At 37.6% G+C, this 26,732-nt stretch overlaps 1 protein-coding gene and 1 long non-coding RNA gene across 3 annotated transcripts in view; one reads left to right on the plus strand and one right to left on the minus strand.

Moving 5' to 3' along the window:
* On the plus strand, positions 1-25,767 carry LOC136832120 (transmembrane protein 53). Its single transcript, XM_067092827.1, has 6 exons — positions 1-445; positions 5,423-5,551; positions 9,614-9,879; positions 13,099-13,259; positions 13,424-13,578; positions 24,479-25,767. The coding sequence occupies exons 1-6, from the start codon at positions 372-374 to the stop codon at positions 24,606-24,608; spliced, it is 915 nt and encodes a 304-aa protein (XP_066948928.1). The 5' UTR covers positions 1-371; the 3' UTR covers positions 24,609-25,767.
* The window catches only part of LOC136832168 (uncharacterized), a 19,130-nt gene continuing 12,276 nt past the window's right edge, over positions 19,879-26,732 (minus strand). Inside the window, exons 3-4 of one of the 2 annotated variants that reach the window (XR_010851111.1) lie at positions 24,460-24,585; positions 21,923-23,650 (exon numbers count right to left, since the gene is read on the minus strand). This is a non-coding gene — a long non-coding RNA (uncharacterized lncRNA). Of the gene's footprint in view, positions 23,651-24,459; positions 24,586-26,732 lie in introns of both variants that reach the window. The other variant, XR_010851112.1, reaches the window with a different exon arrangement.

The raw sequence follows: 26,732 nt of genomic DNA on the forward strand, positions 1-26,732 counted from the left end.
GCGATAATGCACTGCTCTCCATAAACCTGTAGCCTTCAAGCCGTAAATTCTCTTAAAGGGGATATGAACCTTGCCAAACAACAAAAAGCAGAGCCAAATATTGAATGAACTGACGTGCGCACACAGTGATTCATTTGTTCATGAAGACATACCAAAAAGTAAACAAACAGACGACAAACTTTTCGTTCCCGTTTAATGTTGTGAACTTCACATATTTGTGCGCTCAGTAGCGGCATGAATAGCTGAAAAGGCTCGAAGGAGGGTTAAAAGGCTAGAAAAAAAGGTTATTTTGAAGTAAACAAGTAATCTGAAGAGATTTAGGCAAGTAACCTGAAGGGATTTCGGGTCTAGCGAAGTATACATAGGACGACATGGAGGACGATCTGGAGTATTACATAACTTTTCCAACACCGACCCCGAGGGAAACTTATCCCGATGGATCCAAGTAAGTAGTCCAGAAGATCATTTCAAGGTCACCATAATTTTACAAGTCAATTGCGGTAGATTTTGATATATCCACACTCAGACTAAGCTATGTATCCTACTCCAGTTGGCTAGGCTATGTTCGTTTACGCTACGGTAAGCTAGGGTAGATGAGATCTATTCCTTTGAACAGTGTCTGTAAGTTGCTTGCATAGCCTAAATTTAAGTAAAAGTAACCAAAACCAAGCCTAATTTAGTTTAGTTAATGTCTAATTCTCACTACCATATTGTATCGTAGATTAGGCCAGCTGATTAGCCTGTGATTAGACCCAATCAGTTTCTAGTGAAACTACAGACTATGGTAAGTGTAAAGGAGACAGCCTCATAAAGACATCATTCATTTATGTAATTTTTAGGCTATACAATATAGAAAAAGGTGGGTAAAACTTTACAACAGTTGTGCGGCGGCCTGATTCCTGCCAGGCGTCAACTGGGACAGGTTACCGCCTGTTTGGGGAGTCCAGGAGGGGTGGAACCCCCCCTCCCAGGCCAGGTTAGGGCCTGCCATTATAGGAATGGTGTCTATTTATGTATGAGAAACCTGTCCCGGTTGACGACTGGCGGGAATCAGGCCGCGTAACTATTGTAAAGTTTTACCAAAAGGTAGGTATATGTAATGCAGTATGGGCAAGATCATTTGAGAAATTTACAAAGATAACAGGATATTTAATGTCTCTTGTTTAAGTTTTTGCTTTCATCCTTTTGGGGCTGGTACTAAACAACCTCTTGTGGAGCTTCCTCCATGTTTAGTACCAGCCCCTCCGTGATGAATGTAAAAACATAAAAATTATCTAATCTCTATTGCTGTCTACTTGACATTTACCCAGACTACTACTGCACCTCTAGTTTGGTAACTACCAGTTTGCCTGCAAAATGGACACAGTGTTTATGCCAGCCCCTTGGGGATGAATGCTAAAACATAAACAAAGGAGGGTAAATATCTTATATAGCCTACTGTAATACATATTAATAAACAACATATGTAAAAGGTAGTAAACAGCCTATTCCAGGAGGCGACTGGCAGAAATCAGGCCACAATAGTAGTCTGCAGTACATTGTTAGACATAGGCAGTGACAGTTTGTATTTATCTGAGTAATTTTTGTATTTTTATGGATTTAGGAACATTATGCTGAGGTAAATTGGCAGACTACAGCTGCAGCCCTCTATCTCAGCAACTACCAGTTTATGTGGAAAATGGATGCTGTTTTTAGTACCAGCACCTTATGATGAATGCAAAAACATAAAAAAAAGACGGTAAATATCATAAACATAAACAAAACAGCAAATATCTTAGTCAGTGACTGGCAAGAATCAGGCCTTGGTAGTAGTCTGCAGTTTTACCATTTCTGGTGTAAGCTAGTTGTTTTTGTGCTTCCTGCACCCCTTTTTCCATACATAAATACCCCTGTAGGAAAGTATGGTTTATGGGTTGTTTCAAACCAAATACAAGAGGATTGCACAAACAGGAAAGGAAATAAATTACAAGATAAGCTGCATGAAAAATATATGGTTCATGAATGTAGCCTAGTTGGTAACAAAAAGATACGAAGCATGAAGGTTTGTCAAGGACAGAAACAAGGCTACATCCTCTTCCTAACCTTCACTAACTTGGAGCTGTATACCCTACTCTGATGGGGCCCCTGAACCTCACCAAACTTAACCTAGTGCAGAATAAATTTTATTTAAGCAAAATACATAGGATTCCAGGCCCTGCTTGGTCAGGATGGGAAACCTAGCCTGACTCAAGTACCATAAATACAGGACTGCATCCTTACCTTTGCAAACACATTCTAACCTAACCCATAGCAGTGTGTCTTACCTGTTGTGTGACCTAGATCCTCCTTAACATATCATAAGAGGTATTGCTGAATTTTTTATATTTATCTTGCGTGTATATAGATGTTCTTGAGAAATAACTGTAGGATGGTGATTCCCCACTGTCGGAGTTACCATCCAGTTTGCATAAATTGCAGTTGATTTATGGTTTAATGGTATGTACAAAGTGATCTAAGGATCTGTTAGTTCTTTCTCTACATAGGGCCTATGGTTTAGTATCCAACAAGAGTGATTTGTCACATATAAAATGAAAGGTAACAACTATACTTGTTGGTGAATTTACCTGATAAGACTTCCGTTAGGTTAGAATTGTATCGTACAAATCTTTTTATTTAGAATGACCATTAGAACTTAAGATTTTCTATTACTACATGAAGCTTTTATTTAAGCTTTTTAAGGTATCTTTGTTTCCACTTAAAACTCCAGTTGGAACTGTTTCTAAGAGTTCTTTGTCTGTTCTGGACACCATTTGATATGACACCCACTATGTAACTTGAGACTGGTAAGAAGGAATAGTTGGCATATCCAAAAATATTATAGAAAGTCACAGAAAGACATTGTGAAGTTTTTATGGGTTAAAAAGTTTTGTAACTATTACATTAGACATAGAATCATAAAATTAATGGGAAAATAATAAATTGAGCAAATGTACTATAAGCACCAGAGACTTCAAAAATATTATATAAGTCATTATGAAACTGCTTGATGAAGTTAAAAAATATACGAAATATTCGTAAGTTATCACTAGTTATGTCATTTGTATTTTCTTGTCTTCATACTCCATAAGAATAACAAAATGACCATTATTTGACCATTCCTGATGGATTCCTTATTTGCTAGAAATTTATATATATTAACTGGTAAATGTTTGCTATAACAACAGGATCTCCAAAGCTGGTGAAATACAGTAGATGTGATGCCAATGAAAATTGTACTGTACAGTATTGATATTTTTCAGAAATGCTTGTTAACCCATTACAACCAGGGCATCATTTTAAAATTGAGGGTTTTATTAATAACAGAATTTAACCTGACTATGCAACAGAATTAATAGACACTTCTCTTTTACTAACACCTCATTAACCCTGTATGAACTAAGTTTTTAAAGAAGTCTCCCCTCAGTGTTGAAATTTCTACTAGGCATAGGCTAAGTTGGCCATCTTTGCAAGCTGATTGGCATTTATTGGTTAGGCTGTCTCTGTTTAATGTTGGGCTAGGCTCATTGGCCACACCAAATCACCAGACTTACGTCTTAGTTAGCTAGACTAGCCTGGTAGGTGGTCAGGTAGGCTCAATAAGCACTAGGCTGTGCGTAGTCTTAATAGTCAGACACTTGGTCTAGTTCCTAGTTTAATAAGTACCCAGACCTAGTTGTGATTTTAATTAAGTGATTAGAAGTAGACTAGGTAATACAGTATGAACTATTGGAATGTCATTGGCACCCACTACTAACAGTCTGTCTGATTATTGTGGGTAATTCATCTTTTAAGAATAGCAGCAGCTTCTTTACCAAGTTAGGCTCCTCAAAGAAGTGATTATATTTCTCATAGGTAGGTCCTGACTACTTCATGTGATATGATAGTTGATAAATGGTGGTTGAAAACCAACAGTAAATTATTCATAGTATGACACTGTGACTGCTAAGGTTATTATACAGTAACACTGCTAATGCACTTTAACCAAGATGAAAGTTGACAGACTGTTAACAGTGGATGCCAGGAACATTCCAATGTTAACATAGTTCATACTACCAAATTATTTTCATTATAATGGGTATGGAAATTATATGGTTATCCACTTTCATTGGGCTATAAATTCTTAAAATGTTATTTATGAAATCGTAAATAAGCCTTGAAGAGACAGTGTGTTGAGAAAAACTCTCCACCACAGTACTGCATATGTGTATAGTATATAGAAAAATCCTAACATTTTAATCATGACAGCAAAATTTGTGGCACTAGAGTCTGTCATGCTACATGCCTTTCTAAATGGAGAATTCAATAATATAAACAGAATACAGTACTGTAACTGATGATTTGTGAAATGCACACTTATCCCGCCTTAGAAAATGTGTACGAAGTTGTAAATGTATTTTCATAACTCCAATTTGTGTAATTTTATTTATCTTCATCACCCATGTTACTATTCATTCATCATACTCTGGAGTTGACAAACTACCAAATTGATAGTTTAAAAACCCAATTCTTACTTTCATTTTGATATTCAGCATAGGTAAAACTGGTTTGTAATTACTTATGAGCATACTGTAATGTTTATAAAATATTTGGAAAGTTTCAGTTTTTATAGTACATTTACTATGCAAACTTTAGTATTTTGTATTTTGCTATCATACCCTTTCAATTGAGACTGTATTCTTCATTTGCAATGAGAAACTGAAGTTTCTCTGTTTGTACTCTCTCCCCTGTGGAGTATGCATTCTGTCTGTGAGTAGCAATATGTTTAGTTGTAGTTTTTATTTATTTATTCCAATCACATTGTCAAGTGAAGTCTGAAGTGAAAAAGTGCAGCACCATGGTTTGGATTCTTTGATACAGTATATTGAAATTATTTAATGTTTGAATCAGTAGGGTGTGGATTATGTTGTTTGAGAACTGTGATGTTCTGTATCTCCAAACAAAGGGAGATATCTTAGAAAATAATTTATGTTTGTAATACTTCAGTTTTATAAATTTTTATAAATAAATTTAGGTGAAATACAAACATATTCACCATAACTTTTCATGTTATTCAACTGTGGTGTACTGTATATGAACCCACAGCAACATCAAGTAATTATTATGCAGCATGGATGAATTTGTTTGGCATTCAGAAAAGGATAAGATGTGTAACTCTCATGAAGTCATACACATTCCTGAAGCCAGTGTAGAGGTGGGACTATAGTAACCTTTTAATTTTTATTTTAATTATATAGTCCAGTTTATTTATATACCATAAATTAAAGGAATAAAAACTATTGTTAGTGCTACATAATCATGGTTTTGTAATGCCTTAACTTCAATTCATAGCTGTAATGTATTGAATTACAATTTACTATAAAGGTTTTCCATGTAAAAATCTTACATAGCCAATGTTTTTTCTCAGGGAAGATGATGATTATGTGTTTGTGAATGGAGCAAATGGAGAGAAGGAACCTGTAGTCTTCCTCTTGGGGTGGTTGGGTGCCAAAGACCAACATCTAGCCAAGTACAGCAGCATTTATAATCAACGAGGGTGTGTACTACTTTAGACATTTTAAACTGCATATTTTATATAATTTTAGAGAGCAATGGACTGGGAAATTTGTGCAGTGTTAAAGCATTAATTAATAGGCTTATAAACTTTCGTACCTGCAGATATGTATTGTACATTATAAAATACTGTATAGTAGGACACCAGAAATCTACAGTTACATTTTTTATTTACTGTTCTTTTTAACACCTATAATATGTTTTAGTATTATGTCTAACAAGTTGGATAGTACTTCAGAATATATGTCTATAAGGTGAATCTACTTTTCTGATACAGTTTTTCATTTGTCTCATTGTCAAACAGTACAGTATATGTATACTGTTTTACTATGGAAAATTTTAAATATTTAACTCTCTTGTAGGCATTCTAGCTTTAAAATACCCTTTATTACTAGTGTTAGTGAGGATTGTCAGAATGCCAAGCACAGTATCTGAATGTACAGTGTTTTAAGCTCTTTATTATTCAACAGTATTTTTTTTAAATATTGTGATGGTTTGTGAAATAATTTGTTCAGTGTTTAATCTTTAGCTATTTTATTGAATTTTCTAGTTTTGAATTTTGTACTATGGGTCTAACCCCTGGTTTCCTTTTTTCCATTTAAACATGTTGTTATAAAGAGGAACCTGTTCATATTTTTGGGGAAATATGTCCTAAGTTTATATCATCTTAAAATGACTCCAAAGAAAATAGGTTTTTTAGCCATGACTTAGTGTAACAAATGCTCTTGTTGTCTTCCAAGTTGTAATGGAATTATATAAGAGGGGATAATGGTCAGAGAAAAAAGCTTCTGATTCAAGAAAGTGGACTCAACATATGAGGGATAAAGTTTTTGACTCAGTGATCATGTTAAACTATGTTATAAAATCAAAGCCTGCTTCTTCTACCACTCTGGAGTCCCTAAGTACTCAGATCAGAGACAGTCTGGTAGTTCAGACCTAATGGCTAAAGTGGTGTTCAGATTTTTACAAATTTTTGTCTGGTTTCATTGGCTGACCTGCAGAACAGATTGTAACACAATGCAGGGGGTGCTGAAACAACAGTGCCTGTTTGGTACTGTAACAGCACCTGATAACATCACTGGCCTGGCAGTGCTAGTGATACATTTACTGTTTTGATTTAGTCACCAGTTTCTAGGCATGACTTGATATCTTGTATCATTTTCTTATTGAACTTTCATGTGGTGGCAGTGATAAATTACAGAGGTGCCTCCAAAATAGTGGTGTCCCTTCATCCCATGTCAGTCTAATGGCCAAATGACATCAGAATATCTGTCAGATGAACATCAGTTTCATCTCAATTCCCCATGAAGAAGATGCTGCAGTTTGGCTTTTGTGTTGTGGTATAACATTAGGTTACATACCAGTGTGACATTTTATTCCACATTGTCAGGTTTAGAAACTTAGAGCCAGGCATTAGACGCAGATAGTCCATCTAGCCTAAGGAGGTAGCCTCAGAGTGGTATGCAACAGTAATCAAGATTTTGAGAATCAAGTGTCCTTACAAAAGCACAATTTGTGTATTGGCCCCACTCCACATGCAGTTTCCCCAGAAACTGTCACATGCCCTCATAAGTTTAGCCTAAGTTTAGGTTAAACCTATGTTTTTTATTTTACAAGGTAGCCCATGATCAAACCTAGCTTTACATTTTTTCTTATGACAGCTTATGTGGGTTACCATAATATTGTCTTGTTTGGCCTAGGCTATTATACATCAGCTTTTGTATAATAACTAAATTTTAGCCAAACTTTAGGAAATACAGGCAGCCCCCGGTTATTGGTGGGGGTTCCGTTCCAATGGCGTGATGATAAGCAGAAATTGCCGATAACCAAAACTTGGCAATTTTCGGTGCTTATCAGTGCCGATAAGCGCCAAAAATGACCAATTTTTGGTTATCAGCACCTGTGTTAGGTATGTATCAGCACCAATACTTGATTATTGGCGCTGATATGCGCAGAAAAACTGGATCGCCAATAACTGAGCCCGCCAATAACTGGGGACTGCCTGTAGCCTCCAAAAATTTTATGAGAATGAACTGAGTGAGTTCTTTAAGTTATATGGAGAGAAACTCAAGCTCTACTTTAAAGGAATTGATGGTTAATGCAGATAGACTCATATCTCTGTTAAAGGACTTACATATTCTGTTCCAGAAGGCTGTCCTTTAACCAAGCAAAATGAATTAATCTATTCCAGACCTCTTTAAGTACAACATATAAAAGCATTTTAACTTGAATTTAACAAGCTTACCATGCAGAAATTATATGAATAGATGAAATAAATGCAAATTTCTTTGGACTTTTCCTGTAATTTGGAGAGTTGAGGGCATATATGGTAAGTGGTGAGAAAAATAATAAGGATGAGAAATATTATTGTTTGGAATGGGAGTCCACTTTCATAAAAATGGCAGGCCACCGTGCTTCTCAGGTTGTTTCTCTTTTGTCTATACTGTTTTCTTGTTGAGGTTCACTGTATTTGTTTCTCACTAAAACCTGTCCAATGGTGTTTGTGTTTGTCTGCATTTTGAAATGTTCTTAAAATAAGATATAGCATGATACAGTACTTCAGGTGGTTTATAACAATTTGTCACTGCTTTCTCAGGTGATATTTTTCAAGGAAACTTTCTATTAACCCCCTCCCCCAAAGTGCAGACATTTCTTTTATTAATGAACTAGGGACATTCTCACTTCTGAAGACAGTTCGTCAGCTGTTTCCTGTTGCTGCTCCCTCTGAAGTGCAGGAGTTCTTCTGTTTGATCTCTGTGTTGTGCTCCTCCACTATCTCCTTGTCATCATCACTGACCTTCAAGGACCCTGGACTTGCCCAGAGACACTATCATCCACAATAGACTCAGCCTTGCTGGTGTCTTTAGCCTTCTCAGGGCTTGTGATGACTTACGTACAGTACAATGACTTTGTACTATATGTAATAACAAAAAACAAACAGAGTTTAGCAGAGATGTCCACTGAGCAAAACCCATGTATAAACTGAACCCTTCCCTTTGTTTCAACTGAGAACCACATATCATGATGCATTTAATTGCATGCATATTCTAGCCATTTGTATTTGTCCATCCTTAAAACATCCAATAACAGGGTATGACCATAATGCACGGAAATTTTTAAGAGGACAAAAGATCCCAAGAAAATTTTTGACAGATTCTCAGAAAAGCATGAACCCCCAGAAAATTTTCAAGTGTGCAGCTTAAAATAGATGTAGTATAGGCAGAAACCTTAGAAAATATTCTTATTCACTGCAAACTTCTAGCTGTAAAATGTGACAAAATATATTCATCAGAGAATCAGAGTCCATAATTGCAAGGCCCCAGTGGTCTTTGGACCTGCCCAATGAGTGATCCAGAATGAACAAGGGATGTCTTGAGCAGCATCAGTGGTCCCCACTACAGTGACCATAGTCTCTGCTGATAGCCCTCTGCTTGCACCACCCCTTGAGTAGGCCAACAGGCCAAGGCAGCCTTTGATAACTGGACCTGGGCAATGGGATATCTTCAGTCTTATGTGAGCAAAAGCAGGCTAACAGGCATATAAACTAGAAGAGATGGATCTGGTGAGTGGGTAACATGGTTGAGGACAGTGTTTTAACAGCAATCAAAGCAGGTGAAGGTAAAGGCACAGGCACAGAAATGACAGAAACAGGAGTAGCTGTAGGCATAGCCAGAAGCAATAGGTTCATTTGGGGCTGCAGGCACAGTTAGAACAGCAGGCACAGCCAGAACAGAAACCACGGGAAGTACATCAAGAGCAGTTAGGGACACATCAAGTGAAGAGGTGGATCTAGGTGATGTGTGCATGAATGATTGTTGTTCTGTCTAGAAGACAAAAGACTGTTTCTTAGGACATTTTCAACTGAACTTGGGCTTAATATGATTGATTTTCGTGTATGATTACTTTGTTTTTGCTAACACTCACACAGGAGCTAACTCATCGTCATTCCCCCATGGTATTGACGGGTAAAATGATGTGGTTTTAAAGTACCATGCAGTACTGAATTGCAATTTATTTATGTTTTTTTATTTTTTTTTATTTCCAGATGTATTACAATCAGGTACACATCTCCAACATCATACCTTTTTGTAAGACCAGATATAAAGCTTCTGGCAATTGCTCGCAAACTCTTGTCCTTGTTGAAAGACATGAGTCTAGATAATCATCCTGTCTTTTTCCACATGATGAGCAATAATGGATCAACTCTGTATTATTATATAAGCCAAGCTATGGGAGAAACAGATGCTCCAGCCATCAATGTTAGAGGGTGTATATTTGACAGCACACCAGCACCAAGACGCATCTTTACAGGTAATTTCATGTAGCTAAAATATTGAGATGCAGATATCATCACAAAAAATGTTGTTTGTAACAGACAGAATCATAATGTCCTAGGAATTGCTTTTCAAATGAGTAATTTATAAATTTTGTAGGTGCTTTTAAGAATTTTGAATTAAATTTTTCTCCTTTATAAAAGGTATGGTTATCATAACTTTCATTATAAATCAAATGCTGTCCTTCACATGTTTCTGTACAAATACAAATTATTATTTTACAAAATCCAATATTTTTTTTGTCAGTTGTGGCAGGCTACCACCTAAAGAATTTGTTCTTAAATGGAAACTGACAATTTGACCAATATACGTTGAATAGTGACAGCTTGGTGGGAAGAAACCTTAGGAAAGTATGAGAAGCAATAGGAGAAAGGAGAGTAGCTGGGGGTCAAAAGGTTACTGCAAAGAACCTTTAGTACAATGTACAGCACAGAGTGTTGTGCAAGGTACACTGTAGATGGTAACCCCCTACAATGTCAGGAAGATTAAAGCATAACCTTTTATGACTTGTTGATGGTGCGTTGTGTAATTCCATTCTCGTTTTTGTAGGTGTGTCTCATTTTTCTGTTTCACCTACTCTTTCTCTTTTCTATCACTGGACAAAAATACTGATGATCTGCCTTCCATATTTCTTCTTCCTCCTCCTTCTTGCCCTCCTATGTTGTTTGCATTTAATCTTGAATTGGGCTTTTGGAATCAGGATTTTGTAACTAGTCATGTTCCATGTGGTAGTTTCATTCTACAGTATTTCTCATTCTTCTCTCCCATCCAGCTCTTCGGCTCTTTCTGTGAACAGTAAACTCAAATTTCTAAATGTTTTAAAAAGTTTGTTTTTGTTTCAGCAATTGCAAGTTCTTTTTTCAAGTATGTTACAAAAATATTGTAAAATTTATTTTACTAATGGCTGAAGAAGATTGTGAAAATCAACTTTAGTCAATTTAGATTTGTGACAGAGGAATCAACAACAGAGGTAGCCTCTACTATAGATTTGTGACAGAGAAAACAACAACAGAGGTAGCCTTTAAAATGAGATACATGTAGAAGAAGTACCATGTGAAGGGGAAGAGGTTATCCCACATATTTATGGAGCAAGACAAATATTTAAATAGTTACCACAAAAGCAAAGGATACAAGAAGAAATCAATAAGCTTAAGATGGTATGCACCACAACACAAGCTCTAGAGTGGAAATAGTGGTTAACAAATAAGAAATTAAAGTTAAAGTTATTCCCATCAAGGATCCGCTGTGTTCGTCATTGCAATGAATGTGAAAAAAAGAGGCTTTGGGAACTGGTATATGCACTAGACAATACTAATAACAGAGCCAGGAGAGGTTGTAGAAATGTCATAAAGATAGGAGAATGGAACTTAAGAGGAGAGAATTGAAAATGGGTATTAGCAAAACAAAGCATAGGGTGACTGAAAATGACACAAAAGTAAAAGTAGTGTCAGGAAAGTACCATGCAAATGCTGCAGGAGACATGTCTGAGTGTGCATAGATGCATGTACCACTCTAGTTAGTCTATGTATTTCTCCTATTTGAACTGGTTCTAGTGAACTTTCAGGTACCACAGAACATTGGAACAACTCTCATCAGCCCCTGTTATCAACAATAGGTGTGGTTCACAGATCTCACTTTGGACTTTTCAAGACTTCTTGCTTGGAGATGTTTTCTGAGGTAATCCCACTTGCACTAAATTTGCAGTTATCCAAAGTCACTACATTGTAATGTGTTGCAGTCAAAACCTGTAAGTTGGGACTTAACTTTGGTACTGTGAAGCCTCATTGGGCCTCTTAATGAACCTTTGTCAGATACCTCTGCCATGGATTTTACCCTCAAGACTGTTTCCCGATTGCTGTGGCTTTCTCTAAGCCTGTTAGTGGCTCCTTGCCCTTTTAGGCAAAGTATAACCATTGGTCCTCAATTAGGTTTCTGGCTTGTCATAGAGTTTGTTGCTAAAACATATCCTTTTAGCAAAGACCAGCCCATTCTTGGATTCCTTTACTATTCCAGACTTGTCATTATTTTCTCCTAAGAGCTCCAAAGTTATATGTCCTGTGGGTGGAATCCAGCCTTCTCCTTCTCATCTCTTCTTTCACATGAGTTCCCAGAATCATCGTATTTTGAAAAATTCCATTTCCTGTTGGCTGAAGCAGGTTACTTCAGAGTTATTTAGATGTTTCATAGGAGAACCTCTTGCAACTCAAGACAAAGGCATGTGAAGGTTGAGTGCTCTCCTTAACTTTTTAAGTATAATCTGGAGCTCTTTGCTGTTCTTAGAGCAGTTACTTGGCATTACTTGAGTACTTATGCAAGGGTTTATGTATGTCATGTAACCTGTAAAACTCTTGATGCTTATTCATTGGGACATATACTTCAAGTCATGTTCTACCACTAGGTGCACTCCTTGCTTCCTCCTCCCTAGAAAGCTGTGATTTTTAATTGGAGGTACAATGGTGAATGAGAAGCATCGCCCTGTGGGACAATGGAACCTAGCTCTTGCATGAGCACTGGGAATTTCATGTCAAGATCTTTCAGGTTAACATGACTGGGTTCATTTCACATGGAGTAAGGCTATTTATGATTATGTGTAATGGGCTTGTAGACAAAATTTTTTATTGTAAAAATTTTTGTTCTGTATTTTCAGTTATATACATATTTAATTAAATATAACAGGCCTTCCATTGTTTTATGAATACTGCATACAAAATTAAAAAGTTATCTATTAGTTTTGCAATTGAGACAGTTTGCCATGTGTATGACTTTAAAGTTTTTTGGCTTTTGAAAAAGTTGTCTCCTTCATGTTTGTTTGGAATCCTATGTTGTACTTATTTCATTTTCAGGAGCTCTTAACTAATTTTTCACCCCATTTAAGTAGACTGAGGTAGGTGAACCAGATCAAAAGTAGGTTAGCTACTGTAAGAACACAAAGTGAACAAATTTCAAGTGTCAGTGAACCTTTATCCAGAGTTATTATCATTAAACAGTAGAAGAATAAAGGCTTCAGTCAAAAATATAGGTACAAAGGTTCCCATGTAACTAGAGGAATGATATTACATGTGCTCAGACATTCAGTCATTCGTATCTATTTAAAACGCCAAGACTCACTTATCAAATTTGACAAAAGTGTTCTTTCCTAATTTTTTGGAAGTTCATTGCACACTTAATTAAACATAAACAATTTTCCATTTTATAGCTGCAACTGCCATTTATGAAGTAACGCCTGGATCGGTGTGGATGAAGCTTTGTGCATCATTGGGGATGGTGATTTACCTGGTGGGATGGGGAGTGTTGTCAGTGCTTTGGACAATCATCTCAGGCAAACTTCCAAAACATCCTCCATGGGCATTAGTTGAGGTATGTGGCTGTGTTACTTTATAGTTTGTGTGTTTGAAAACAAGTTAAATTTTAAAATCATGAAGTGGATTAATTTTTTTTCAGTAGTTGTTTCTTGTTTCTTTTACTTTGTATTTATATTTATGCTTTGTTCTATAATTTTGTCATTTTTCTTCTCTCTTTAGGAACAGTCTAGATGTCCTCAGCTTTTCTTGTACTCTAAAGCAGATAAATTGATAAGTTCTGATGATGTTGAGTTTTTCATTGCTGAACGCCAAAAATTAGGCATTCCAGTAATGACAAAATGCTGGACTGACTCTCAACATGTTCAGCATTATAGGTAAGTAATATTACTATTTATAAGGTGAAAGCATTTTGCATGTGATGATTTTTTTTCTATAAAACTGATTGATATAGACAAACATAACACATATTTATAGGCATCATTAGCAGAAGTGATAATGTTTATTTGATTCTCACACTACACTGTTTCAAAGAGAACCAATAGTGGTATAACCACAAACTGACAGTGAAACATATGAATCATATTTAGTAGTCTTAGAAATCTACAAGTATAGATTATGTGCACTGAAATTTAAGCCCTCTGTTCAGTCACTGAATCTGGGATAAGCTGTCATTGTTGCGTATTGAATTTCCACATCATATACAAAGTTTTGAATCCTTTTAAAGCTTATTCAAAGAGTAGTTTTAACCTTAGCTTATTCAAAGAATAGTTTTAACCTTATGTAAAGGCATATAGTAAAACAGAGTAAAGAAAAAGATTATAGCATGGCCTTGGACTAGTACAAACCTCTGGAATGTTTTTGTCGTTTTAATCTTAATAGTCTAGATCAGCTAAATGAATTTAAATTGGCTTTAATAGCGTACTGTAGCTAGTGAGTTAGGTTACCTACATCATAGGGGGATTCCTCTTTAGCCTGTACCAGCATCATCATGTGCTTGATATCAATAAAGATAACATTACTTTTTTGAAGCCGACTACTTTTCAAATGAAAACAACTAGCTTTTACTTATTATTTTTGTAGTAAAATATGTCTTTATTTCACTGATATATCAGGTTTAGGTTTATAGTGTGATGATAAATCAAGCTGGTATTGTTTAGATTTTTGTGATTTTCTCATACCAGTTTATCACTCAGTATTGTGATTGGCCCACCCTCCTGCTTGGTTGGAGTCACTCATTTTATTGTAGTGTAATTTTAACTCCATTTTATATCATGTTTTCCTGTAGTTTTGTCCAGCTGCTTTTACTTGTCTTTCTGTCAGTCTCTGTGTTGACAAAATGTATATTGTTTTAATGTTATTTGTGCTTTTCATTGTTTTTTCAGTATCTCGTATGTTATCAATTTGATTGATCGTAATGCCATTTGGTATACTAACTCTTTGAGAGTTCTGGGCCATTTTAAAATTCATCTTTAGTTGAAGCTACTTAGTTTTTTACTGGGTTGCATATGGGCTGAGCTATATTTTTCTTTGATGACTGGTGAATGATTTTCATGGTTATTCTGAACCTAATTACTGTAGTTGTACTTTATTCTAGTATGGCCATCAAAGGAGAAATTCCAAAAATTATAATTGGAAAGGTGTAGGTGAAATGAGCTGAGAGCAAAAATTCTTTTACTTTGCTCATAAAAGATATTCATCAAATTTTAGGAAATAAACTTGCAGAATATTTGGCAAGAATTGTGAAAAATAGTTTTTGCTGTCCATGCCAGGTATTGCAACGTATAGTGTGCGGAATTATTTTTTTCATCTCATTCGGAGCTTAATAGTTATTACTTTGTCTTAGTTCCATGTGTATTCTACAAATTGCAATACAAATATTATCTCAACAAAATGAGAAGTTATGACAATGTATATACAGTATTGTACATGTATAGCATTATTTAGCATTGCTATGTAGTACCTAGCCCTTCCTAATTCTTGGAACATATTCCCAAACACCTCCTGAATGTCATTCAAATGACTCATTACACAGAAGCATTATATTGATAAATTTTTAAAAAATTCAATGGGATACATAAAATAGGAACACAAACCCAACAGTTGAAAACTGATGATGATGTATGACAACTATAGGCATATTGAAGGGCTAAACAATTTTTTTTTTATTGTATGTAATGGTATGTTTAATCTCTGGTTGTTAGTAGCACTTTCTCTACTGTCTACAATGCCAAACTTTGATTGCATGTTAACTGATTGCCTTTTGAATAATTGTAAGTGTCTTTTTTTATGATTGAGGTCTGGTGGAGCATAGTTTTTCCTGGTATTTTATTCCATAGCATTTTTCATAGTTGTGTGTCTGTAGTAAAGTATCATTTATTGCTTTCTAAGTATGTTAGTCAACATCTGCCCATTCCCTAAGTTATAGTCATAAATTCAATGGACTAGTTTGATGCTCCCACTCCTTGATTCTCTGTACATTTGGTCACTGCATTTAATTACTCTGATTGCTTAACTCTTTATTCATAGTATAAGCCAAATTTAATGGTAGATGCTGTTATTACCAGTAAAAACTAATGGTATCTCATTGATTAATTTTGTCAATTTTTAATGGATTACTTTTTAAAATGTGCATATAAAAATACTGGTTTGTATGTTATAAACATTATAAATGTTATTCATGTACTTTTAAAGTTTTGTCCACTTGAAGCAATTACTGTCAACATGAGTTGACATCTTAGAAACTTCAAATGGGAGATCATATATCATGAAAAAATATCAGGCACATGGTATACTTTATGATGTAAAAAGCGTAATCACTGCATTCTTTTCATTAAGAATTTTCTCAAGGTTGGGTGACATCGGAGAAAAACACAATTTTACCATTTTTATTTATTAAATATTCTTGTTTGACTTATACATATTGCACTGTTACTTGTAAATTTTGCACTGTGACTTCCTAGCAAAGAGATGGACTTACTTGAGAAAGATACAGTTTTCCTTCTTCCAGGTGAGAACCTGAATTGTGTTTTCCCTTATGCCCAGGTACATAATAGACTGAGAGGGCTTAAAAGTACTGTAAACTAACTGCCGTTGACTCTGATGGCCATGTGATTGTATGCAAAGGAGGCTGGGTCCAGCAGGCACCACCCAGGAAGGCCAGTGTGGCACGAGCACACTGACAGCTTAAAACAAGGCTAACTTTACTTTATCCTGATGGCCATATAATGGTTGTTACTAAAAATCCAGTTGACATCCCTGTGAATTTTCTTTTTGGACAAGTGAGAATCATCTAGTGTTGAAGGCATAGGACTGGAACCACATGACCTACAACTGGTACACAGGCCATCAATTTGGAGAGTACTCAAGATGTGGAAGGACAGAGCATATAGCCTTGGCCAAAAAGACTGCTACCTCCAATGACAAGACAAGCAAGAAGGGAAAGAATAAACAGGCAAGCTAAAAAGATCAGATTTTAGTAATGCCATCTATCAGCAAATTGAGAAACTAGTACAGTAAAATTATGCCAGATAACTCTAGAAAAGAAGACTAGCCAGATAATACCTGGTTTTTATAATTATCAATTATTAATCACATAGTAGCCTGAATCATCATTTATGAGGGAGGAAGTAGTTGAAGCCCGGAAAAGAAGACAGCTGTTAGAAATTCAGTTCCAGGAACAAAAGATTGGGAGTCAGCAAGGCCAAGTCCAAAATGTGTGCTTCCATGAGTCAGAAAAATCCTGATGAGGGGCATTTCCATTAGCAATGAGTCTGCATTGGAAGAAAAACCCAGAGAATGATATCAGCACGTAAGGCAAATACTGTAGAAAAGACATCTGTGTTCAGCAACTGAGGAACAAATTATGAGAATATGGAAAGTAGCTGATTCAGCCCCTTTTCTTCTAAGAGTACATGGCTTACCACTACAATGGGGCCTAACAAAAATAAGGTGAGTTTCATGGATGATTTCACAAAGGTAAAATTTGGCAAGGGTGTTTTGAGAGCACCAGATCACCACCCCATGGATAGTCAGGAGCTCCAAAATGGTTAAGTTTCTAATCAATTTGTATTTTTCATAACTTACAAACCTAAGGTCTTCACATAGGGGAAAATCTCGAAGTGGCAGCTGGATCCAGTTAAAAACAGAACAAAGTTTGGTGGCACCTGGATGATAGCCAGTGGGGAGAGGGTAGGGGGAGTCTGACCTCTCTTCCCCTCTTGTGTGATGTGATGTACCAGTTATCTTCCAGTCCAAGTAATTGTATGAGGGGTGGCATGAGGTGGGCCATTTATGTAAAGACCTTAGGTTTGTAAGGGTTGAAAAATTCAAATTGATTAAAAATTTATCATTTGTTCATATACAGTACAAGTCCGACAGTCTTTATGTAGGGGTGACTTACTTTTGGTGGGAGGATAAAGTAAGCTTCAGAATCGACTGGAGGTTCAGCTCACCTGGGCTCACTTTCTGGTCAATTGTTAGAGCAGAGGAAGAGCTGTATGCCTCTGCTCTGTTAAATGAAAGATTATCTTCCAGCCCTGGTAATTTTGTATGAGGGGTGGCATGAGGTGGGCCATTTATGTAAAGACCTTAGGTTTTGTAAGTTATGAAAAATACAAATTGATTAAAAATTTGTCATTTGTTCATATACGGTACAAATCTGACAGTCTTTACTTAGGGGAGACTTACTTTTGCTGGGAGGATACAGTAAGCTTCAGAACCGACTGGAGGTTCGGCTCACCTGGGCTCACTTCCTGGTCAGTTGTTAAGAGCAGAGGAAGGAGTTGTATGCCTCTGTTCTGTTAAATGAAAGATTACTCAGCAGCCAGACATCCGGGCTTTGACACAATGGGCATACCAGTCTACATTTTGTCTAGGAAGCAAGAAAAGAACCTGTAATTGTCGGAGACAATAGAACTAGGTAGCTACCAATTTGTTCTATTGTCAATTCCTCTCTCCCCTTGTAAGAGAGTGTAGGACTAGCTTCTATTTCTAGAATTTCTGTTGTATAGGAACAATCATAGTAGAAAATAGAATGTTTGCTCACTCACCTGTATCTAGCCAGTTCCAGCAAATGATGGCTTATATCTCTCCCCTGCCTGCCAGAAGAGGAGAAGAAGAAAGGGAAAGGAAGAAGGCCACCTCCCCATTCACTCTCACTTTCATAACCAACATCTTAGGCAAGATACAACCTGTCCTGCTACACAACTTACTGAGCAGCCAACACTGGACCCAAGGAAAAAGTGTCCAAGGATCTATGGACCACGTCCCAAAAGTAGAAGGAAGTGAAGGTCATTTGACAAACCCATGTACCAGCCTTCAGTACCCTATGAACCGACAGATTATATTTGAAAGTGATGGAAGGGCCTAAGCCCCTAACATCATGAGCTCTTGCATGCTCTGTATTGGCATCCGCAGTTGAAGAGGTACTGTATGCACGTCTAATTACTTCATGTAGCCAAAAGGAGATGGTATTCTTGGACACCTCTTTCTTGTTCTGGCCCGTGCTAACAAAAAGTCTTCGACACCCAGGGCTCAGATATCGAGTCCTTTTTAGGTAGCTTCGCAGAACCCTAACAGGAGATGGAAGTAATTCTTCTGGATCATTACCAACAAAGTCTGTCGGGGAGGGGATCAAGAAGGACTGAATCTGTCATTGGGCACCAAGGGATTTTGAGCTACTTGATGAGTAGAAGTTCTGACTGGAGAGAAACCCCGTTGACAACACCAATCACAGTAGACAGCCCATTTCCCTTGGTACAAGGCTGGAGAAGATTTCCTGAGATAGCCAGACATCTGTTACTGCTCTGCAAGAAAAGCTTCTCGCTCACAGCCTTACCAACTGGTGAAAACTCTCAATGTGTAGTTGGCAAAGGAGGTTGTGCTGGGGCGGAATTTCTCTCGGTGCCTTAGTCAGCAGAGCTAGAAGATCAGGACACCACTCGGTGTGTGGCTACAAGGGAGCCACCAGGGTCATTCTAAGGTTCTGAGAGATCATTACTCTTTCGATTACCTGACAAATCGGATAAAAGGGAGGAAAGGCGTAAGCGTCTACATTGTCCCAAGGGTGTTGCGGAGCGTCTTCTGCCTCGGCCCAAGGATCCAGAACAATATCTGGTCATGAAAAGGTCTATCACTGGCTTTCCCCACAGATGGAACAACCTTTCCGCTACCTCTAGATGTAATGACCACTCTGTCCCCAACACAACCCTGACGACTCGGCTTATCTACCACTACATTCCTCTTGCCTGGAATGTATCTGCCTGAAAGATTCACTGAGTGAGTCACCGCCCACTGGTGTAGTTGTACTGTCAATTCGTGAAGTTGAAGGGAGACTAGTCCCCCACGTTTGTTGACATATGCCACCACCATGGTATTGTCAGACATTGAACCATGGAGTGCCCTGTCACCCCCTCCTGGAACTCCTGAAGGGCTAAGAAAGCTGCCTTTAGCTCCAGGATGTTGATGTGAAGTTCCTTATCTTGTTGATCCCACACACCTGAGGTCAGGAGGTCTTCCAAGTGTGCTCCCCAACCCTCGTTTGAGGCTTCTTGGGAACAGAAGGAACTCTGGAAGGGGAGTGTGAAGGGGCACTGCTATGGTCAGGTTCCTGTCATCCAGCCACCTTGTCTCACTTCCTTTGAGAGAGGAACTCAGAAGGGAGAATCCTTTGATGGGGACCAAAACTTTTTCAACTTCCATTGAAGAGGTAGAAGGTGGAGACATTTGCAAGGAACGAGCTTCTTCAGGGACGACAGGTGACGTAGAATGATCTGCCACTGACGTGCTGGTTGTTTTTGTCTCTGGAGAGGAAGGGCTGTATGATGATCTTGAACTTGTCAGTGCGTCGCTCTGATGGAAAGACCCTCACCGCTGTCATGTTTATTAACATGCTCAGATATAAAGAGTTCTTTGGCTGGGCATAAGATTTTACTTTTCCAGATTTACCACTATTCCTAAGCTGTGACAAAATTGGAGTAGACGATCTCTGACTTGGAACAACTTGACCCGGGAACCTCACCAAGACCAGCCAGTCGTCGAGGTATATCAAGATGCGTATCCTGTGTGAATGAGCCCAGATTGAAACGGGTGAGCACCTGTGGGGCAGTAAAGCATCTTGAGTTGATACACTCTCTCTCCCAGATCGAAGCAAAGGAACTTGAGAGAGAATCGGTGGACTGGGATCTGGAAGTCAGCATCCTTCAGGTCTATCATCAGCATTCAGTTGGACCTCCTGATGGCTGCTAGAACTGTGCGAGGTATTTCCATCTTAAACCAAGTCTTCCTGATGCTTTTGACACCAGAAAGACCCAACCATGTCGATCCTTCACGATCTCCAGGGCTCTGTTTTCCATAATTTTCTCCACTTCTTTCTGGAGAGCCAGATCCTTTGGCAAGACCTAAACATTAAGTTCTTAGATTAAATGACCAATCAGAGAGAGGAGGAGGAAACTCGGAGGGGAGTAGATATCCTAGCCACAGGACATCTACTATCCAGGTCTCTGCTCCATGCTGCTGCCAAGTTGCCCGATGACTCACCAGGCACCCCGCTACCAACAGCAGCAAGTGGGGAGGGGCACCCACTCTAGCGTTTTGCTCCTCTAGCCCTGCCTCTGCCTCCTCTCTTGGTTTGGTAGAATAGGGCTGAAAGGGACACTGCTGAATTGTTTTCTTGGCAGGGATAGGAGAAGGCTGGCGACATCCATGAGGCCGGGTCATGCATGGTTTGGGATCTCTCAAGTGGGTGGAGAATAAGAGGCAGCCTGAGGTCTAGGTCAGCTACATTGGTGTGTGAAGGGTCAGAAAACATAATTCACAGCTTGGTGGAATAAACGGTCATTGTTGTTTGCTCTACTTCTGTTGACTGCCACATCAACCTGTTCCTTAGCAAAGTGTGCCAAAGATCCTAGAACGGTTCTATTTCTCAGTGCTAAGGCAGAATTAGGGCCAACGTATCTGGAGGTCTAAGAAAGGGCAGCATCTCTTTTCAATAACCAATTGGCCCACATATTTGCTGTTAGGTAAGCCAGATACAAGTTGGTCTTGCTGCCAGACTGCAGTAGTCTAAGGAAGGAGGCATTCTCCTCACTGTTGGTAGTCATGGCAGCCGAAGAAATCTTGCCAACTGTTGTCGACCAAAAATCGAGCCACAAAACCGCCTGGAATGCCAAAGACGTTGTCAACTCCAATGGGGCCAACTCTTGATGTACAAAGGAGGTGCCCTCTGCCTTGATTTGATCTCAGGAAAGACCTGGACTTGGACAAACCAAGTCTGGATCTACCCGTCTTGATTGTTATGCAACATTAGGGGTTGCATAAAAATGTCTATGTCATGGAAGAGGAGGAGAGAGTATCTTAAATGACCTGCCAGATCATAGAGAATTGTCCCGTCCAGAGACGAGAGAATTGACTAGATTGAGGACACTGTCAGCATGATTGGAACATGGCAAGCCCAACAATGCTTTCATCTCTCTTTTGGGACCCACAACAGCCTCGAGACCAGAGGGGACTTCTCTTGATGATTGTGTTGCTGCACAAGAATCAGGAACTAGGCGATGATCATCAGCAGCTAAGGAAGAAGACATACGGCCGTCCGTAGCCACAATACGGCTGAGATTAACCAACTGAGACACAACTGACGGACGGTTGGTCTTGCTTCCAGACAAAAGAGAGATGGAGAGCCAGCACATCTAGATCTTCTTGCAAGGAGGGGCAACGAAGTCTTTCTTCCTCCAAAGCCTCTGTGGAATGGAACAAACGGAAGACGAAGATGACTGTGAGGGAGAAGGAGATCTATGATGTCTCTGATTTCTTCAAATTGCAGCAGCAGAGTTTCTTCAGAAGAGCACCTTCATGTCTCTCCAGCAAGGCTTGAACAAAGGAGTCGGAAGGAGCATATGTATCAGGCCCAGGGGTGGAAAATGATGGAAGAGGCACGGACAATGAAGGAATAGTTTAGGCCGAGGATATTGCGGCCGTAGACACGCAGCAAACGTCACAGACACCATAGCTCAAGACACTAACATGGAAGATGCTGGAAGACAGGGTATGGGACAGAAGACCCCCAATATGGGGGCCATGAGGTATTACTGTGTACTATATCATAATTATGTTGTCCTGAAAATAATCAACACCCAGCAGATGCCCTATACTGTATTCATACCTAAATTAATATGTACTGTATTTGGAAAGAAATGCTTCCTATCATTTGCCCATACCCATAATAAATGCAACAAGGCAGCAGAACTCTCCATGAAGAATAACTGATGATGGTAACAGGATAAAATATGAGCATGATGGATAAAAATCACCTAGTTAGTAGCCTGCAGTGACTCGGTGAGGTTTACTCATGAGAATAAAATAATTATTTAAGCCTTCAACTTTTAAGATTTAATTCCATCCCTTTAATAAGTATTGTACAGCAAACAATAAGCACTAGTAAAATGAGAGGTTTGTTCATATCGATATAAAGAAAAGCACATACATTACCATTTCTCTCTGCCTTAAGACATTCTCAAATGTCTTATATGTAGGTGTCTTTCATTCACACACTTAGGCCTGTAAGATTGCCCATTCTCTTTGATTTTACCCACTTATCTTCTCCCTTCTCACCTTGCCAAACACTTTTTACCTCATATCCTAGGTTCTTTCTTTTTCCAGCTATCCTGTTCTATCACAGATGCAAAATAATTGTTCTCAAAAACACCATTTTTGTATTTTCCATCTAGAAAAGTTGGCTCAACCAACTTTTCATATATAAGGCACCTTTCACCTTCATAAGCACTTCTGTTCTAAAACCTATGATTTTGGTTTAACTTCATACTCACTAATGAGCATTTTATTTGTACTATCTACGAAGTCATTGAAACAAGACAAATCCTTGTCTAAGTCACAGATAACTAACAAGCTAAGGCACAGATAGCTAAGAGGCCCTTGCCTAATTAGGTCCTAAGTCCTATTTTAACCAAACTAGTAACTTTTGTATATACACAGACTGTATTGCTCTTTAACTATTGTGGACATTACATCCCCCATAATCTATTAACTTATTCCTTATCAAGTCGATCATAACCTCCTCCTAGGTTTCTATATGATACAGAGCTTTCCATTAACACTTAAAACTTCTGATTGTTGTTTCATCTACTCACATTTTCTCTTTATGAAGACTTACCATCTTTTCCAAACTAAACCATTCAACTTAACTCCTAACAATTATATGTGATAACAGTTTGCAGTTAGCACACTTTCTTGTATTTCCTTACTGTAGGGTTACAATGTACAGTAATCCTGGAATGAGAACCTGTGTTCAATACTGAAGGTCCTTTGCACTTTCGCATCTGCATCTGTCTTTTCCATTTATCCATTCCATGCAGTCTCTTCCACCTAGCTGTCCAACTTGTAAATGTGCCATTTTTTTGCCCTTGTATAGACAAAACTTTTTGGCCATTCCTGCAGGAATAGAAATTCATGTTAAGAAAAATTATGTACAATGTATATATGGTATAGATAATAATTAAGCTAAAACTCATTCATCCTATTCATGCTTTCTCTTTAAAGCTAATGGAAAATGATTGATTGATAATATGAAACTTACGCTGTCAAGCCAACACTGGGGCACTTTTGACCATTCAAAGTGAAGAGGGAGTTGGAATGGTTGTACAGCACTGGCAGAGAAGGAAGCAGGAATTGGAGGTAGTGCAAAAGGCTAAAAAGTGGATGCTGCTATGGGCTGAATTGAATTGAATTAATATCAATCAAGACCATATGGTGCTGTTATGCTGATTATAGATACAGTATAGTCAGAATTATTGGGTGGTAGATCTAGGGGCTGAAGGGATGCCTGTAGTGTACCATGTAAAGTACACTAACAGCACTAACCCCCTACAGGGCTAATGGACAACGAATATTAGTACAGTTGGTAGAAAGGAACACTGCAATACATTAACAGTGAGAGCTAACTACATTACATTTTTTTTTTTTTTTACTTATTTAGTGACAAAGGACTTCTTTTCTTCATATTTTTTAGTGGTCTAGTGAGGTTAAAGCAAAAGCTGGCGGCTAAAGAAAAGGCTTATTGTACATGTAAAGTTTAACTAGTGATGTGTAAAGTGAATGAACAGTTTTGGATTAGAGTAAATGTTTAGGGGCTTATGATGTGACAGTAGCAGTAGTTGAAGTACACAGTATGCAGAGAACTGGTGTATGATGCACAGCTAAGGGTGTAGAAATCACCACACTGACTTTCTACATGATCATACCAAGCATTTTTATCCACAGGCAATATCCAGATGAGTACACCAACTCCGTGTACAACTTTCTTACAACTTGCCTCAGCAGGGATGTAGCCAAAGAGGAAGAAGTGGCTTGCAGCAGTAGCGCAGAAACTGACAAGGCAAAAAGTGATTAATTTTATTCTGTGGTTCAAAACCAAAGTCACCTAGTCACTTTACACCTTAAGTGATATCTAATTCATAGTACAGTACTCCATTATTTATCATTTATCAATTTCTCTTGAAACATTAGATTTTCATAGTTGTATAAATTTTGATGCTACTTTAAAACTAAATATAGTAAAAGTTTTTCTAAATTTGCAATATGCTGTTTTAAGATTTACAAAATTTAATTCTACTAGGGGCTAAATTTCATTGATTGCAGTTGAGGAGGAGGTAAATTGAATGTAAATATGTATATATTAGATAAATAGGGGGTTATAAGAAAAGGAGTTTAACACCAATGAGAAACTTAATATCTAGTCAGAGATAATATTGTTAGTTAACTTGGAGTGTCAGATTTTTACCATTCTGATTTTCTTATTAACCAATAGTAACTGCAGACAGTTCAATATATGTTTTTGAAGTCTGGTTTGCAATTTCTGATAGACATCGAGTGATTTTGCAAAGTGGTTTGTTATAACATTGTAGCAATTGCATTATTAAATTTGGTACTATATAGAGCATTCCACCACTGTTACACCATTCTTTGACCAAATTCTACTAAGTTCCTAGCAAACATTTTGATACAGGTTTTTTTTATAAATCAGACTATAAATGTTGCTAATACTGTAAATAAAAAGTGGGTTTAATTTCAATTGTTCTTGGCAAGATCCCTAGTAACTGCCTTGATTTGAAAGCAATTTCATCGACAAGCCGCATTATAAAAGTCAGTTAATTAAACATTTCACATTTCATGCAGAGATATCTATTTTTGTTTTTCCTTATAAGTTTTTTATTGCTGTGGTATTTGTAATGCCTTTCTCACTTTAGTTCCTAATTAGGTATAGCATTTGTGTAGGTTGTATTAGTAATAAGTCATATGCCTATATTGTATGCAATGTCTTTGATCACAAACTGAAGTTTTATAGTTTATTTTCTTGATAGTAAAGAGTATTTTTGCAGTTTGTAAATTATCTGCTATTTATCAACATTGTAATGTTGAGTTATGAATTAGTGAGTGGCTCATTCCTTTGTAAATACTAAAATGCTATGCTTTCCAGTGATTTTCTGTGATTCAGATGGTTAATTTTCTGTGATTTAGATAACCATTCTCGTAAAAAAAAAAATGAAAAATGTCAAATTAGCAAAAGTTACATTTATTTCTGTAGTTCTCTTATGTTTATGTATTTCTGACCTTAGTTTAGATTGCTTTTGCTTCTACAGGAATAAGTGCAACTTTGCTATACTGTAGTATCCCTGTGAAAAAAGGGGGGGTTAAGGTTTGGGGAATCTATGGGGCATAAATTGAATAGTGTTATTGGGCAGGACTTTTGTTCTTTTATGTATTACACTAATTAGAATTGGCTTAGGAAGAAAGTATGGTTGCAAGACAAGAATTTTGATTTTTGTAACATTAGTTTTCTGTTAATGAAAAAAACGAACACCAGAAAGAAACTGCACTGGGGATGGTCATGAACTTTACAAATTTTACACTGACCCTTGCTTCTCACTGGGCTAAGTCATCAACAAAGATTTTGACTAGGTCTACATCCCATCAAAGTGTGGAGAAAAACACAAATGTTTTCAAGGCCAAAGACCTAGCGGTGGATGGTGTTTTAAAGGAACTTTCAGGTCATCTTACATCAGTTTTGACCTTGCAATAATTTCATTGTAGACAAATGTAAGAACTGCATTCCAAACTGGTTTGGATCAGGAGAGGATTCAGCTGTTAAGCATAAAGAATAGACTACGGAAAGATGAACTACTATACCATGATAAGAGGCCCAATTAAAATTAGTATTGGTCAAGACCATGATCATGTCTCAAGTCTTCCTGAAAATCTGAAAGTAAGAGGATAAATAACAGAATATGGAAGATGTTGACTAACACTGACAACTTATGAAAATATGAACCAAGAAACCTCACTCTAATGGGGCCAGAGAGGAAGACTTGAGCAAATAAACAAGTCACTTGATACTGCAACCTAGAGTCAAACAAGTCATATAATAGCAGCAGAACAGAATGCTAGATATAAATAGGCCTTATTTTTATATAAATTAAACTAAAATAACATCTTGTATAATAACCTAAAGTGACAT

This window comes from Macrobrachium rosenbergii, chromosome 1 (assembly GCF_040412425.1).
Source record: "Macrobrachium rosenbergii isolate ZJJX-2024 chromosome 1, ASM4041242v1, whole genome shotgun sequence".
Lineage (NCBI taxonomy): Eukaryota > Metazoa > Arthropoda > Malacostraca > Decapoda > Palaemonidae > Macrobrachium > Macrobrachium rosenbergii.